General features: G+C 38.9%; 1 protein-coding gene across 24 annotated transcripts in view; it reads left to right on the top strand.

The window, feature by feature from the left end:
- Positions 1 to 18,363, top strand: part of HDAC9 (histone deacetylase 9) — a 576,603-nt gene that overhangs the window by 133,062 nt on the left and 425,178 nt on the right. For 15 of the 24 annotated variants that reach the window (XM_033862975.2, XM_033862976.2, XM_033862978.2 and 12 more), the window contains one exon: positions 14,800 to 14,931. The exons of the other annotated variants lie outside the window; for them this stretch is intronic. In XM_033862975.2, the coding sequence (XP_033718866.1) occupies positions 14,800 to 14,931 (132 nt within the window). The remainder of the gene's footprint in view (positions 1 to 14,799; positions 14,932 to 18,363) is intronic. 24 annotated transcript variants of the gene reach the window in all.

Raw genomic sequence — 18,363 nt, 5'->3', positions numbered from 1 at the left:
CTCATGGAACTTGCAACTTTGGTTCTCAGTATTATTTAATAGCTCTTCAACTTAAACAATGGAACCAACTGAATAGAAAGTTTCATTTAAACTATAAAAAGTGATGAAATATATCTCATTATTATTATTTGCTTATTATCACTTACTATTATTTGTTTCTGTCCAGAATCACATTGTTTGATTAAAGTACCTTATCTGTTAAAAATGGCAATTTGTACTTTAAATGTCATTAAAAAAATTTAAAATAATTATTTCTTCTTCTGTGCTAGTATTAAAAACAAAACCAAAAACCCAGCATTGAGTAGCAATTTGTGTATTAATTCACTCAGTAGATGTTTTTCTGAGTGCTAAGCCAGCTGAGTACCAGGCACTGTGGAGAAACACTGAGGAAAAGGAAGCAGGATTCAGCATAGAGTCCTGCTGTTGGGCTGAGGAAACTCAGTGCCCTGTCATAGGTTTTTGAGCTTTAGAGGTGCCTGCTCTGGCTCACGAGATGAAGCATCCACAGATGCTAAGGGCGAATGCCAACCCAGAGCTAGCAACCCTTCCATTCTAAACCAAGCTTCTGTTAACCAGGACCTCCATTTTGTTTTCCCATACTCCTCTGAGCTACTTCCCAGGACTCCGTAATACTCTCTGCCCTTTATACCCACTGATTTTATTTTCACAAGAAAGTTGTTGTCATTGTTGTTATCATATGAATTAAATTTCTGTTTACATTGATGGAAGGAAATACAAATGGACATGTAGAGTCACAGTGATGTGTGCTACTGTGCTTTGAAAGCAAAGCATTGTAGATCACCTAAATGCCCAAATGTTTTCAAATGCTTAAATAAAATATTACATATTCACATGTAAATGTAGCTGAATAATATATGGTATATCCACATAATGCATTTTTAAAAGAATATATAATTGCTTGGCAAAAGATTCATGATAGATTTTTAAATGAAAAATAGGATAAATGTAATCATTTCAAGGCATAGATAATTACTGGGATAATTACATAGTACCTTATTAAGTGAACAAACAGGATATTATTATAAATGTAATATGATTCTCATTTTCAAATACTTTTGTAAATACAACGCAAAGGATACATGAGTAGGGTACATACTCAGTTTGTCCTGTTTCCAAAAATTTCAAACATGCGTGATTCACATAATCAGAAGAAAGCAGTAAATGTAATTACAAAACACTTCTCAGAAGATCACACTATAAATTATGTAACATTTACCAATGTGCTTTTTGAAGAAGAATAATTCTCTTTGAACAAATAGACATAATTAGCGTGTTCTAAATAAGAAGATGGATGATTGTCTACATTAATATTTCTGAAACTAAAAGAAGAGTATTATAATTCGTACAGGAAATTGCATTTATATATTACCATAAATGTGGCTAGCTATTAGAAGCTAAAATTTCCCAATAAATGGTTTCTAAAAACTGTTCTATATGAATTACATATCATTAAATGATTGTAATTAGAAAGAGGTAGACTAGAAATTTTGCTTCTCAATATAAAAATGTATAAAATCTGACTCATAACATTGAAGATTCATACTATCCAAGCCCCCAAAAAAGCATAAGTTGTATTAGATTTACTATATTTTTCTGAATGCTAATTTGAAAATAAATGGCCTTTGTCTAGTTATGAGATTTTTAAATTAGAGTAAGCTACATCTTTATTTTTATTATTTTTTAACATCTTTATTGGAGTATAACTGCTTTACAATGGTGTGTTAGTTTCTGCTTTATAACTAAGTTAATCAGCTATACATATACATACATCCCCATTTCGCCTCCCTCTTGCCTCTCCCTCCCACCCTCCCTATCCCACCCCTCTAGGTGGTCACAAAACACCGAGCTGATCTCCCTGTGCCATGCGGCTGCTTCCCACTAGCTTTCTCTTCTACGTTTGGTAATATATAGAAGTCCATGCACTCTCACTTTGTCCCAGCTTACCCTTCCCCCTCCCCATGTCCTCAAGTCCATTCTCTATGTCTGCGTCTTTATTCCTGTCCTGCCCCTAGGTTCTTCAGAACTTTTTTTTAGATTCCATATATATGTGTTAGCATATGGTATTTATTTTTCTCTTTCTGACTTACTTCACTCTGTATGACAGACTCTAGGTCCATCCACCTTACTACAGATTACTCAATTCCGTTTCTTTTTATGGCTGAGTAATATTCCATTGTATATATGTGCCACATCTTTTTTATCCATTCATCTGTCAGTGGACACTTAGGTTGCTTCCATGTCCTGGCTATTGTAAATAGAGCTGCAGTGAACATTTTGGTACATGACTCTTTTTGAATTATGGTTTTCTCAGGGTATATGCCCAGTAGTGGGATTGCTGGGTCATATGGTAGTTCTATTTTTAGTTTCTTAAGGATCCTCCATACTGTTCTCCTTAGTGGCTGTATCAATTTACATTCCCACCAACAGTGCAAGAGGGTTCCCTTTTCTCCACACCCTCTCCAGCATTTATTTTTTGTAGATTTTTTGATGATGGCCGTTCTGACTGGTGTGAGGTGATACCTCATTGTAGTTTTGATTTGCATTTCTCTAATGATCAGTTATGTTGAGCTTCCTTTCATGTGTTTGTTGGCAGTCTGTATATCTTCTTTGGAGAAATGGCTCTTTAGGTTTTCTGCCCATTTTTGGATTGGGTTGTTTTTCTGATATTGAGCTGCATGAGCTGCTTGTAAATTTTGGAGATTAATCGTTTGTCAGTTCCTTCATTTCCAAATCTTTTCTCCCATTCTGAGGGTGGTCTTTCTTTTTCTCTTGTTTATGGTTTCCTTTGTTCTGCATAAGCTTTGAAGTTTCATTAGGTCCCATTTGTTTATTTTTGTTTTTATTTCCATTTCTCCAGGAGGTGGGTTAAAAAGGATCTTGCTGTGATTTATGTCATAGAGTGTTCTGTCTATGTATTCCTCTAAGAGTTTTACAGTGTCTGGCCTTACATTTAGGTCTTTAATCCATTTTGAGTTTATTTTTGTGTGTGGTGTTAGGGAGTGTTCTAATTTCATTCTTTTACATGTAGTTGTCCAGTTTTCCTAGCACCACTTTTTGAAGAGGCTGTCTTTTCTCCACTGTATATTCTTGCCTCCTTTATCAAAGATAAGGTGACCATATGTGCATGGGTTTATCTCTGGGCTTTCTATTCCGTTACATTGATCTATATTTCTGTTTTTGTGCCAGTACCATACTGTCTTGATTTCTGTATCTTTGTAGTATAGTCTGAAGTCAGGGAGCCTGATTCCTGCCGTTCCGTTTTTCTTTCTCATGATTGCTTTGGCTATTGGGGGTCATTTGTGTTTCCATACAAATGGTGAAATTTTTGTACTAGTTCTGTGAAAAATGCCATTGGTTGTTTGATAGGGATTGCATTGAATCTGTAGATTGCTTCGGGTAGTATAGTCATTTTCACAATGTTCATTCTTCCAATCCAAGAACATTGTATATCTCTCCATCTGTTTGTATCATCTTTAATTTCTTTCATCAGTGTCTTATAGCTTTCTGCATACAGATCTTTTGTCTCCTTAGGTAGGTTTATTCCTAGGTATCTTATTCTTTTTGTTGCAATGGGAAATGTGAGTGTTTCCTTAATTTCTCTTTCAGATTTTTCATCATTAGTGTATCGGAATGCAAGAGTTTTCTGTGCATTAATTTTGTATCCTGCTACTTTACCAAATTCATTGATTACCAAATTTATTGGTAGCATCTTTAGGATTCTCTATGTGTAGTATCATGTCATCTGCAAACCGTGACAGCTTTACTTCTTCTTTTCTGATTTGAGTTCCTTTTATTTCTTTTTCTTCTCTGATTGCTGTGGCTAAAATGTCCACAACTATGTTGAATAACAGTGGTGAGAGTGGGCAACCTTGTCTTATTCCTGATCTTAGTGGAAATGGTTTCAGTTTTGCACCATTGAGAACGATGTTGGCTGTGGGTTTGTCATATATGGCCTTTATTATGTTGAGGTAAGTTCTCTCTATGCCTACTTTCTGGAGAGTTTTTATCATAAATGGGTGTTGAATTTTGTCAAAAGCTTTCTCTGCATCTATTGAGTTGATCATATGGTTTTTATCCTTCAGTTTGTTAATATGGTCTATCACATTGATTCATTTGCATATATTGAAGAAGCCTTGCATTCCTGGGATAAATCCCACTTGATCATGGTGTATGATCCTTTTAATGTGCTGTTGGATTCTGTTTGCTAGTATTTTGTTGAGAATTTTTGCATCTATGTTCATCAGTGATATTGGCCTGTAGTTTTCTTTCTTTGTGACATCTTTGTCTGGCTTTGGTATCAGGGTGATGGTGGCCTCATAGAATGAGTTTGGGAGTGTTCTTCCCTCTGCTGTATTTTGGAAGAGTTTAAGAAGGATAGTTGTTCGCTCTTCTTTAAGTGTTTGATAGAATTTGCCTGTGAAGCCATCTGGTCCTGGGCTTTTGTTTGTTGGAAGATTTTTAATCACAGTCTCAATTTCAGTGCTTGTGACTGGTCTGTTTATATTTTCTATTTCTTCCTGGTTGAGTCTTGGAATGTTGTGCTTTTCTAAGAATTTGTCCATTTCTTCCAGGTTGTCCATTTTATTGGCAAAAAGTTGCTTGTAGTAATCTCTCATGGTCCTTTGTATTTCTGCGGTGTCAGTTGTTACTTCTCCTTTTTCATTTCTAATTCTATTGATTTGAGTCTTCTCCCTTATTTTCTTCATGGGTCTGGCTAATGGTTTATCAATTTGTTTGTCTTCTCAAAGAACCAGCTTTTAGTTTTATTGATCTTTGCTATTGTTTCCTTCATTTCTTTTTCATTTATTTCTGATCTGATCTTTATGATTTCTTTCCTTCTGCTAACTTGGGGTTTTTTTGTTCTTCTTTCTCTAATTGCTTTAGGTGTAAGGTTAGGTTGTTGATTTGAGATGTTTCTTGTTTCCTGAGGTAGGATTGTATTACTCTAAACTTCCCTCTTAGAACTGCTTTTGCTGCATCCCATAGGTTTTGGGTCGTCGTGTTTTCACTGTCATTTGTTTCTAGGTATTTTTTGATTTCTGAAGTGATCTCTTGGTTGTTCAGTAGTGTATTGTTTAGCTTCCATGTGTTTGTATTTTTTACAGATTCTTTTTCCTGTAATTGATATCTAGTCTGATAGCATTGTGGTCAGAAAAGATACTTGATACAATTTCAATTTTCTTAAATTTACCAAGGCTTGATTTGTGACCCAAGATATGATCTATCCTGGAGAATGTTCCATGAGCACTTGAGAAGAAAGTGTATTCTGTTGTTTTTGGATGCGAGGTCCTATATATATCACTTAAGTCCATCTTGTTTAATGTATCATTTAAAGCTTGTGTTTCCTTATTTATTTTCATTTTGGATGACCTGTCCATTGGTGAAAGTGGGGTAAGTCCCCTACTATGATTGTGTTACTGTCGATTGCCCATTTTATGTCTGTTAGCATCTGCCTTACATATTGAGGTGCTCCTATGTTGGCTTCATAAATATTTACAATTGTTATATCTTCTTCTTGGATTGATCCCTTGATCATTATGTAGTGTCCTTCTTTGTCTGTTGTAATAGTCTTTATTTTAAAGTCTATTTTGTCTGATATGAGAATTGCTACTCCAGCTTTCTTTTGATTTCCACTTGCATGGAATATCTTTTTCCATCCCCTCACTTTAAGTCTGGATGTGTCCCTAGGTCTGAAGTGGGTCTCTTGTAGACAGCATATATATAGGTCTTGTTTCTGTATCTGTTTAGCCGTTCTTTGTCTTTGGTTGGAGCATTTAATCCATTTACATTTAAGGTAATTATCAATATGGGGTCTCCTTTTCGCGGGCTGCAGGTTTGTAGTCCCTGTTGTTTTTGGTGTCTGCCCCCAGTGGCTAAGGTTGGTTCAGTGGGTTGTGTAGGCTTCCTGGTGGAGGGGCCTAGTGCCTGTGTTCTGGTGGATGAGGCTGGATCTTGTCTTTCTGGTGGGCAGGTTCCTGTCCAGTGGTATGTTTTGGGGTTGTGTGACCTTACTATGATTTTAATCCTCTCTATAAAAGGTGGGGTTGTGTTCCTGTCTTGCTAGTTATTTGGCACAGGGTGTCCAGCACTGGAGCTCGCTGGTTGTTGAGTGTAGCTGAGTCTTACCTTTGAGATGGAGATCTCTGGGAGAGCTTTCTCCGTTTGATGTTACATGGAGCCGAGAGGTCTCTGGTGGACCAATGTACTGAACTCTGCTCTCCCACATCAGAGGCATAGGCCTGACACCCGGCCAGAGCACCAAGACCCTGTCAGCCACACGACCCAGAAGAAAAGAGAGAAAGAAAGAAAGAAAGAAATTTTTAAAAAATAAAATAAAGTTATTAAAATAAAAAAATTATTAAAAATAAAAATAATTTAAAAGTAATTAAAAAAAGAAGAGATCAACCAAACCAAAAACCAAATGCATCAATGATAACAAGTGCTAAAAACTATAGTCAAAACAAAACAAAACAAAACAAAAACGGACAGACAGAATCCTAGGACAAATGGCAAAAGCAAAGCTATACAGACAAAATCACACACAGAAGCATACACATATACACTCACAGAAAGAGAAAAAGGAAAACATATATATATATATATATATATATATATATATATATATATATATATATATATATATATATATATATCTTTGCTTCCAAAGTCCTCCTCCTCAATTTGGGATGATTCGTTGTCTGTTCAGGTATTCCACAGATGCAGGGTACATCAAGTTGATGGTGGAGATTTAATCCACTGCTCCTGAGGCTGCTGGGAGAGATTTCCCTTTCTCTTCTTCGTTCGCACAGCTCCCAGGGCTCAGCTTTGGATTTCGACCCGCCTCTGCGTGTAGGTCGCCTGAGGGCGTCTGTTCTTCACTCAGACAGGACGGGGTTAAAGGAGCAGCTGATTCGGGGGCTCTGGCTCACTCAGGCCGGGGGAAGGGAGGGGTACGGATGTGGGGCCGGCCTGCGGCAGCAGAGGCCAGCGTGACAGTGCACCAGCCTGAGGCGCGCCATGCGTTCTCCCGGGGAAGTTGTCCCTGGATCATGGGACCCTGGCAGTGGCGGGCTGCACAGGCTCCCGGGAGGGGTGGTGGCGATAGTGACCTGTGCTTGCACACAGGCTTCTTGGTGTCCGCAGCAGCAGCCTCAGCGTCTCATGCCCGTCTCTGGGGTGTGCGCTGGTAGCCGCGGCTCGTGCCCGTCTCTGGAGCTCGTTTAGATGGTGCTCTGAATCCCCCCCTCTCCTTGCACACTCCGAAACAATGGTCTCTTGCCTCTTAGGCAGGTCTAGACTTTTTCCCGGATTCCCTCCCGGCTAGCTGTGGTGCACTAACCCCTTCAGGCTGTGTTCACGCAGCCAGCCCCAGCCCTCTCCCTGGGATCCACCTCCGAAGCCTGAGCCTCAGCTTCCAGCCCCCCACCCCCACCCCCGCCCCGGCAGGTGAGGAGACAAGCCTCTCGGGCCGGTGAGTGCTGGTTGGCACCGATCCTCTGTGCGGGAATCTCTCCGCCTTGCCCTCCGCACCCCTGTTGCTGTGCTCTCCTCCGCGGCTCCGAAGCTTCCCCCCTTCCGCCACCCGCAGTCTCCGCCCGCAAAGGGGCTTCCTAGTGTGTGGAACCCTTTCCTCCTTCACAGCTCCCTCCCAGAGGTGCAGGTCCCATCCCTATTCTTTTGTGTCTGTTTTTTTCTTTTTTTCTTTTGCCCTACCGAGGTACGTGGGGAGTTTCTTGCCTTTTGGGAAGTCCGAGGTCTTCTGCCAGTATTCAATAGGTGTTCTATATGAGTTGTTCCACGTGTATATGTATTTCTGATGCATTTGTGGGGAGGAAGGTGATCTCCACGTCTTACTCCTCCGCCATCTTGAAGGTCTCCCTCACTATATCTTTAGATCAACTAGATAAGAGAATTTACTTGTGTTCCCAAAGTGTCTTTTCATAATTGTAATGATCATTTGATTGAACAGTTCACACATGACAGGGAATACTACAGTGTTAGTGTAAAAGTGATTTGGGCAGGAACTACTCCAGGAAACCTAATATTCAGAAAGGACATTCAAAATAGAGTGAATGGGTCATAGGTTATACCTGCTTGGTTCTAAGTGACAGAGTGTCAGAATATGGCAGCTCCAAGGTAGCCCTGTGGGTTGGAAATAGCAGGAGAAATCCAGGAGAGAGAGAGGCTAGGTTGTTAAGCTGATAGATATCTAGTCCAGTAGAAAAGAATAGACAATGCCAGAGAAGGGATCTGACACTGGCTATGGAAGCTTGACCTTCACCAATGATTGTAGTGTTAAACATGGAGGTGGAATTGTTGAGTATCTTAAATATTCATTAATATTAAAATAACATTTCTTAATCTAGTACTTAATCTTGATAGATCATTAATGATCTTAATTAATAATATCATTAATCATTACTCAATGGAAACATCTTTCTTTTCTCCTTATGATCATATCCAATGAGAATGAAGAACTTCTTTATACCATGATACGTAGTTATTGAATTTTTGTCTAAATTACTGATGTAAAGAATATTCATAAGTTAAGATTAAAAATGAACAGAAACAGGGGCTTCCCTGGTGGCGCAGTGGTTGAGGGCCCGCCTGCCGATGCAGGGGACACGGGTTTGTGCCCTGGTCCAGGAGGATCCCGCGTGCCGCGGAGCGGCTGGGCCCGTGAGCCATGGCCGCTGGGCCTGTGCATACGGAGCCTGTGCTCCGCAATGGGAGAGGCTGCAGCAGTGAGAGGCCCGCGTACCGCAAAAAAAAAAAAAAAAACACAAACAAAATGCACAAAGTAGGTAATCATTCATAGTAAAAGGTGATGTATTTAAGACGTAGAGTAAATAGAGTAGAAATTATAAACAGGCCAGTAAAAGAAGTGTGGAAAGGGCTTCCCTGGTGGTGCAGTGGTTGAGAGTCCGCCTGCCGATGCAAGGGACACGGGTTCGTGCCCCGGTCCGGGAAGATCCCACATGCCGCGGAGCGGCTGGGCCCGTGAGCCATGGCCGCTGAGCCTGCGCGTCCGGAGCCTGTGCTCCGCAATGGGAGAGGCCACAACAGTGAGAGGCCCGCGTACCGCAAAAAAAAAAAAAAAAAGTGTGGAAAGTATGGAAAGTCAGTTATTAACCATAAAGTATTTTAAATACACTAAGTGAAAGATCAGAAAAGGACCATCATTATTTTTGTTGTTGTTATAGACACTATTGCCCTAAGCAAAAGGAGTAAACCACTTTTAGTCTTCTATCCCTCTGCCTACATTTTAATTTTATTCATTTTGTTTTATTTTAATATGTTTCATAGTCTTATATGTGGACACAATTAAACATTCATTTATTCAACATCTCTCTATTGAACAACTTTTTTGTGATGGCCAGTTGAGCTAGGAACTTCATTCCACCCCTTTAATCTACCACCGTGATGTATCCATATATATCATCTACCGTAGATGACAGAATGATTCATGGAGATCAAAAAACTCACCCAGGTTTGCTGGGTGTTAGTACATGAAAAACTTAGCATTGAAAGCTGAGTCTAGTCTGTTTGTGTCAGAGACCCATTTGCTCCTGCAAAAGATAGTTTTCATGTTCGTATGTGTGTACATGTGCAAAAATGACACCTCCACACTCAAATACATGCCCAACACACCAATCTCTTAGTGAAATGACAAGTCTGGGCCTTGTCACTTACTGTGCCTTAGAATCCTAATTTTTTAACTTGTGCTTCTCCTACCTAACTTTTCTATTTCTTTCCCATTGTTTATTTTCATACCCACTGACACCTAAGTTCATTTTGCACCATGGAGATCAGTATGAGAAGAAAGATTCAAATATATTTAACTCATAAGGCATTCTTCACATGTTTTCTCTTTCCTTCTTTCACTTTTTTTTTAAGTGAAAAGAGAAAAAGGTTTTGGTTCTCTCTTTACCATTGTTTTCATTTAAATAATTATAATCAATTTTTCATGCAGTATTTTCATCTCAGCCAACAAATGCATTCAGATGGGCATACATGCACTAAAAGCTTGCCTTCTGTTTTTGTGATTAATTGAGATGTAGAGAGTGATGGGTGTGGGGTAAAAATAGAAATGCAATTAGTGCAGCTAGGCATGGCATACATTCAAATGCAAGCAGAATGTCTCCCCAGTTAGTGATCTCTTTCTGGGCTCTTGAGGATTTTCCTCCCATTAGTAAGTCACTGGAATGGAAATCTTCAGCCTTTGGGGAGACCAGAGCATTAAACAAGGAATTAACTCTTAACTGCAAACTGAGTCAGCTCAATAGGTCATTAATTCTACTGCTTGGGTATATATCATGCTGAGCTTTGGTGTGTGGGCTTCTGAAATGTTAGGAGTGAGTTTATAAAGCATTGCAAGGACTAAATGATGGTTATCTATCATTCCAACCTTTGCCTTCACCACTTAGATACTAATATCTCTGGTGACTCAAAATCAAAATTGAAATGCAGGCAAAAGCTTTTGCTAAAACCAATGGATTTGGACCTTTACTTAGAAAAGTTGTATGTTGTATATTTTGAGAAAATAAATTTATGTTGCAGTTTATAGAATATGTGATTCTTAGCTTTTACAAAGGTGTGTCCTCAGTTGATAAAGATATCACAGTGCCTCAAATATTATCCTACCCCAAATTGAGAATCTTTCTGCATATCTTCATAACCAGTAGAAGTTGACTAGCTTTGCTTCGAATGTTTTAAAATAAATTTCTAAGTATAAAGTGTATTGAAATATTTAATATTTTAAGCCACCTATAGCACTCCCTGATTTCTGATAATATTTCTTTTCTTCCCATACTCTTTTACATCCTCTTTGAGAATCTCCAACAGATATTATTATCTCCTTTGATCATCCCAGTGTAGTACAGTTATTAACAACTTGCATTTACTGATTGCTTACCCCAAGGTTTTTCACACTTGATGATACTGATGTTTGGGTCCAGATAGTTCTTTGCTGTGGGGGCCTGTCCTGTGCACTGTAGGATGTTTAGCAGCATCCCTGGCCTCTGCCCACTACATTCCAGCAGCAACTCCCCATACTGACAATCAGAATCTCTCCAGACATAGCCAAATGTCCCTTGGTGTCAAAATCTTTGCTGGTTGAGAACCACTGGTTTATCTTCTACTGGACATTATTTTGTTTGAGTCTACAATAACCTTGTAAAATATGAAGGACTGTGTTGATCAGAGTCTTGGCAGGACACAGAACCTACACAATATGGGTCGTAGACTTTTATGAAGGGACTGCTTAGGGGTGTTGAGGCACCCAGAAAAGAGCAACAGTGAGAAGCCAGGGCTAAAGAAGCAAGGAGAGGAAATAATGTTGCTGGAGTGCTGGGAAAGCTGAAGCTGTGGAGCAGAGCCCTCAAGAGGGAGATGAAATCAGGAAGAGACAAAGCTACACCTGGTGATGCAGCACGGTAGCAGAGAGAGCATAGGATACCTGGTCTCTAACTCCTTAATTCTTTGATCACTAGCCAGTCCTACCAATAGGTTGAGTCCAGATGAAATCCAACCAGCAAAGGACTGGAGTGATGCAGTCCCAGGATTCGCTCCCATGAACTCAGAGAAAGAAGGAAAATGGAATCTGTTGGAGCATATGGAGGAAAAAACAAAACAAAAACAAACCTATCTCCGTTTTAACATAAGAAACTGAGATTTAGAGATATAAAGTAATTCATCCAAAGCCAAATACCTAATGCGTGAAGCAGGCATTTAAAGCACATCTGTTTCACTCCATGCACTACAAAGGTGTCTTCATTGCTTATTTGCATGAATGAGCGGACTGATAGTAGCTGAAAGATGCAAAACCAGGACCCAGTTCTCATTCCTATTCTAATGTTCACTTTTTTTTTATGTTGTCATTGAAAGATATTTAAGAGCTGTATATCCAGCCCATTCTCATAGACATGTAGGAACAAAAGCTATCTGCCCGCCTGTAAAATCTTTTCTGAAAAGCTTATGGAATTCTAGGTTTCATGTAGAATGTTTAAATGGCATATGCTGATTTTCCAAGCTGTTGGCACATTTTCATCTTGATTGCAGAAACTCGGGCCCAGCTGGTGCAATGTGTTAGGAACAGGAGGACTGGACTGGGAATCTGGGGATCCGGGGCCCGGTCCTGGCTCTGCCATCCCTAGTGTAACACCCCCGCCACCAGCAGTAGCAGCAATAATAAAAATTCCGTAAACCTTTTCTTCCCTTTTGCGTTCACCCAGATCTTCGCAGTTATTCTCAGGTATCTAATCCAGTGGCCACAGTTCTGTGAAGTAAGGAAGGTATTAGAGTTTCATGTTTCACAAACGAGGAGTCAGGCTCAGATAGTACTAAAGTCTCGCTGAAAATCACGTAGCTGGGAAGTGTGGTCTCAACTCCACATATTCCTGATGAAAACACAGTGCCTTTTCTCCTCCATCTTTGAAGTGATGAATCAGTTGGTGTACTTCCTTTGGAGAGCCAGTCTGTAGTGTTGAATCTGTTAGGCTTCATCATAAAGTCATGTCTAGATTAAAGTCTGAGACTCTGTGATTTTTGTCCTAGGGTTATAAGCAAGGTGACGGCAGATACCAATCTAGTTAGCACATAGGGATTCCTCATTTTTTCCTTTCTGGGTATTAGATGGAATATATTTATTAACCTACAGCTTTTCAGAGACAAAATTGGTGTTTTAAAGGCATTTTAAAATAGGGCTTCCCTGGTGGCGCAGTGGTTGAGAGTCCGCCTGCTGATGCAGGGGACACGGGTTCGTGCCCTGGTCTGTGAAGATCCCACATGCCGCGGAGCGGCTGGGCCCGTGAGCCATGACTGCTGAGCCTGCGCGTCCGGAGTCGTGCTCTGCAACGGGAGAGGCCACAACAGTGAGAGGCCCGCGTACCGCCAAACAAACAAATAAATACATACATACATACATACCAGGGGGCGGGGGTGGGGTGGAATCTAAGTAAATTAATACAGTTCCATTTTTTCCCCTTATTCATGAGTAAGTTGTATGCTAGTAATTCAGACTCAGCCTTCTCTACTAAGATAAAGTGAGTTGAAGGAAGCTCTGGACTCCTGGAAGGTCTGGCAAGAACCTTAATCCTTCCCCCAGACTGTTTCCCTTCTTTGCCTCAAGGTGGGAGGCCCAGGAAGTAAGACATTTCAGGTCTCTAGGCAGTACTCAGTACTCAGTCCTGATCTCTGCCCACCTCTCCTGCCCATTTTCTACTTTTACTATATTTTCAGCACCACCCCTTTATTTTTACACTTTCAGTATTTTCAGGCATAAAATCAGGTGTAAAACACAAAAAAATTAACTTTTTTATTTTACCTAGCTAGTTCCAAGAAAATCTAGGGTTCTCAGTCCAAGGCAGAGCTAAAGAAAATGGAAAAAGAGAAGAACAAAGAGGAAAGTAAAGTATAGGATTTTGAAGTCAAAACCAAAAAATAAATGAGTAATAAAAGATTGTAAGTTCTACTTTTGATACTCTCTGTAGTTTGGCAGAATTATAAAATTCCTTCAAAGAAATCATTTTATCTGATCAAGAATTATAGCTACATTATAACATTGTATCTGATGTAGATGATTAGTAATGCTTTGGAAAAGCAGTTGTATAATTGTTATACTGTTCATACATAAAGAAAGGTGGAAGAGCAGTATTTTCAGTATTTAGAAGATTAGAGTTGAGCTAGGTTACCTGGGTACAGATCCTGGCATCATCCCTTTTTACCTTTGTGACCTTGGTAAGTTACTTTCCCTGTCTGGGTTTTGGTTTCTTCATTGATATATTCAAGGTGTAAGTAGAATCTATCCCATATGGATTTTTATGTTTGAAGAGGTTAATATTGACAAAGCTTTTAGGACAGTAGTGGAACATAATAATCACTCTGTGAACTTTAGTTGTCATCAGAAACATTGTTTCCCTAATCATCATCATCATTATCATCTCCACCAGCACCATCATAATCACCGATTTCTACTACAGACTCAGTCCAATGTTTCCATTCTTCTAAAGTATAATCACTTAAAAACCTAATAAATAATGACTAATTATAGAGCATCGCTATTTAGGATAGTTCAACCAAAGAAATAGTAACGTATGTATGAATAATGTGCATTTGTATTTTGGAACATATAACCTAACTCAGAACTTTAGTAATAAGACTTGGCTACCCTTCCTTTCTAATTGATTGTGTACTCACTGTATACAAAGGTTTATTCATAGTGATTCTACTTGGTTTTGTGTTATTATACCGAGTATATTTTCCCAGGATTTCAGGTTCGAAACTACTGACAATGAAATATTTCAGGAGTCAGAATCAGACATAAATTATATGCTGCAGAGGTGTCTTCTTATTACCAGAAGTCAGCCTAGAGTCTCTAAAATCACATTAAGGTACTGTTTTTGTGGTTATTGAGTTTCACCCTTGAGAGAATTGAAAGAACTGACAATGAAGTGTAATAAATCTTACTCTGACCCAGACATACTCAGTCATTTAACTTCCCGTTAACAATCCCAATTCTGCTACGTAAAATAAGTCGAAACATATTTTTTCTCCTTTTTCACTTTACATTTAGAGAAGTAGAAGAACATTTCACATATTTCATAAAAATAATTATGACATTTGTCTGTTTAATTTATAGTCAATGCCTTATTTACATGCTTGGGGTTTTACTTTGAGATGAGAAGGGACTATGAAAAGGGTGAGCCGTTTTTTTATACACAGGAGCGATTGGCTCTCCATTTTTTAATTTTTATCTATTTTCTTTGTCTCAATCCCCAGCCTCTGAGCCCAACTTGAAGGTGCGGTCCAGGTTAAAACAGAAAGTGGCAGAGAGGAGAAGCAGCCCCTTACTCAGGCGGAAGGATGGAAATGTTGTCACTTCATTCAAGAAGCGAATGTTTGAGGTGACAGGTAATTGAGGACTGGGCAGATATACACTAAAAAATGCTGCTAGTAGGAATGAACAAAAAAAGTTTAGAAAAATATACCTGTTGTATATTAAAAGTTATTTTGAGGAGAAACATTTCTTGAAAGGAAATTATATTGAAAACTCACAAGTAGTTCAGTAAACCTTGCCATGCATTCACCGTGTTAAACAGGAAATGAATGAAAAACAGAACTGTGTGTCAATAGGCATAACTAGGGAATGCCAAAGCTCACCTTAATCTTTTCAGAAACAAGCAGTCCATTTTGGGAATGCCAGCCAGGAGAACATAACTTTTAATGAAATTTGATCAGAAATGAGCAGAGGGAGGTCCAAGAAGAACACTTCCCCCATACTCAGACATGAATGTACAAAATACATCTGGGAAAATTAAACTACGTGGAACAGCAAAGCCTTGACTTTTCAACAAATTTACAGAACTCATAAATGACTTTATGTGTTTACTAGTGAACTGGGACTTATGGCAGGAGGGGGATATATTGACTTTTATGAAGGGAAAAAAACTGTCATTTTCACTAGTCTCAAATGGAAGAGTTCTTATTTTTTTAGCTGCCTGGTTAGTAGTGGGGTGAACAGGTTAGGAAATTCAACCTGATGTCTTACAAAGCCCGCTAGTCCCATTTGTACCTGGTCTGAAATTGGAGAAGACACAGGGATACCAGAACCAATAAGGCTAGCCAGAATAACAATACTGACTACTGTTTATCGAGTACCTACTTAGAGCTATGCATTGTATCTGGTCATTTCCTTTAGTTGCATCAATAAAGAAATGGTAATCTACAACCATTTGTCTCCATCCCCAAGGAAAATTGTGCTTATACCAATATAGTCAGTTGGTATTATTTCTCCAATATCAGATCTTATTCTTAGCAAGTTTTAACAAATTATTTGTTTTCTATGTCTTCTTTGGTCATGATAGTATCTAGTTTAGGGAGACAGTATGGAGAAGATTGCAGAGGTAGAGGCAGAGGTGGAAAAGTACAGAATACTAATGACACAGTGCTTTGACAGGCTACTAGGGCAAAAAAATGTTTAGTCTTCTATTCAGTCCTGACAGATTAATATGTTTATCTGAGGGAAAGTATTGGTGGGAAAATTTTTTCTTGAGGGATAAGAAATATTAAATAAACAATTACTTTACTAGAGTTTATTTTCCAGTATCAAATATAATCACTAATTTTGACCAATTGAATTCTAAATTTAGAGTTATAGACTTTTTATGCCAAGACTTATATGTATTTTAGTGAATAAAAATCTTAAGTAAGTTTTCATAATAGAGGTCCTTGGTGGGGTTGGGGAGTTGGGGAGTGAATCTGTTTTAATGAATGTAAACAATAATGAACATATCAACTGTCTAATGTAACGAAATATAGGTGATTTTTCTAGTGGGAGAGAGTAGGTTCTCTCATAACAGAAAAACTTGAAAATAGAAAAACATATATATTGCTTTTTTGTTTGTTTTTTTTTAGAATCTTATTGTTTAAGGTCATATTTATTTATCCCAATTTCTTTTCTATTTTCCTATTAATCTTTTTTTTTTTTTTTTTTTTTTTGTGGTACGCGGACCTCTCACTGTTGTGGCCTCTCCCGTTGCGGAGCACAGGCTCCGGATGCGCAGGCTCAGCGGCCATGGCTCACGGGCCCAGCCGCTCCGCGGCATGTGGGATCTTCCCGGACCGGGGCAGCAGACTCTCAACCGCTGCGCCACCAGGGAAGCCCCTAATCTTTTTCTTGATCATAACTTTTTTCCCATGGTCACTTTCTCGTCCTTACCAAATTTCAGTGGGATTTAGCTCAATGCTTATTTGAGTAACAATTACTTCTCATTTGTAAGGGTTATGATTTGCTAGAGTTCTACTAAGATTTCTTTACTTGTGAAATATCATAATTTTCTCTTTCTAATTTTGGGATATAATAACTCCCCTTTTCAACTGAGGAAAAAAACATGTATTTGAAGAGACTTGTACATTTATTAGACACACATTTCTGATCAATAAGCTAGGACTCATGGATGCTTTGGTAGATATTTTTAACTGGTATGTTGCAGTTATTCTAAATATCTTTGGGGGATATGAACTACTGGACACACAGCTTTCTTTACCCGTACTCCTTTCCCTTTCTTTGCCAGCTTTCATGTAATTAGGATGAGCTCTGTTTGGATCTTAATACTAATTATTTTTGCTATCGAGTCAGAGACCACCATAGCATCATAGCAGTTGAATTCCCATTGCTTTTCTTTTTTCACCTCTACCTCTCTCTTCCTTGTTTCACAGGTTCAAGTGTTTACTTTTTCCAAACCCATGCCGCCTCTCTCTTCCCAGTAATTGACATGGGAACCACTTATCATCTTCCTCTTTTTCAAAGCCAAGAGTTTTTCGCCCCTCCCCACCCCCACAGCCATGTTAATTTAAAATTCTAACATCCCTGTGCCTGCAACGTCTTCTCCTCCACTCTTCCCTTCTCCACTGACCCCATTTCATGAGCTGCTCTTATTCAAGCCCCAGTTATGATATTATTTCTTCTCAGAGATTTTTGTCAGTGTTCCCAGAAAAGCAGTTGCTGCCTCCCCTCCCAGACCCTATCCAGCGTGATGCTGTAGAATCCTGTTGTAGTATTTGTTGTCTTGAATTCTAGCGCCTATCATAGTGATTTCTACATAAGGAAATACTTCTGTGTAAGTATCACATAAAATAATATAAATAACATAATTTTAAATTGACAAGACAGAATGTTTAAAAATAGTTTTCATTTTTACTTTTGTTCTTTTAAAGACAGGATACAGAAATGGGACTTTAATGAGAAGTCAGTGTGTAGTCATACAGGAAAGACAAGAGTTAGGAGTCCAGGGGAAGGAAGCTCTTGAAGTATTTTTTTTAATGTGCATCTTCTTTGTTAAAAGAAAAGTAAACAGGAAAGAGGCAAATATAAAAATAGACTAATCAAATGTAAGCAAGATATATAGACCGAAAGGTAGTGAGCAATATGTATTTAAGAATTTTATGATATCATTGACTTGATGAAATCCCACAGTCGGTAGGTGGCAGGATCAGAATTCTGCCACCAGTCTCACATTCTTTCCATTGGTACTGCACTTCTGAGTAGAGAAATATTTATAATAGAAAGTTGAAAGTAATAGGTGTTCCAAGGGAGGGCAAGCAACTATAGCCTGAAAATTGGGAGCTTCCATTCACAGGTGACAGATGGTATGTGAGCCAGGCTTTGAGCATAGAGGTGGGATTGGACCTTCAATGAAGTAGGTGGAGGAAAAGGAGGATAAAAAAGCATGAAATGGGAAAGCAGCACATACGGAGAGTAGGGGATTTAAATTTGACTGAGTGCAGAGTTCAGAAAGGGCAATATTAGGAAATAATGTTAGGCTCCATTTTGGAGCAGAGGAA

The sequence above is a fragment of the Tursiops truncatus genome, chromosome 9 (assembly GCF_011762595.2).
Source record: "Tursiops truncatus isolate mTurTru1 chromosome 9, mTurTru1.mat.Y, whole genome shotgun sequence".
Lineage (NCBI taxonomy): Eukaryota > Metazoa > Chordata > Mammalia > Artiodactyla > Delphinidae > Tursiops > Tursiops truncatus.
This window is presented reverse-complemented; position numbering and strand designations above follow the sequence as displayed.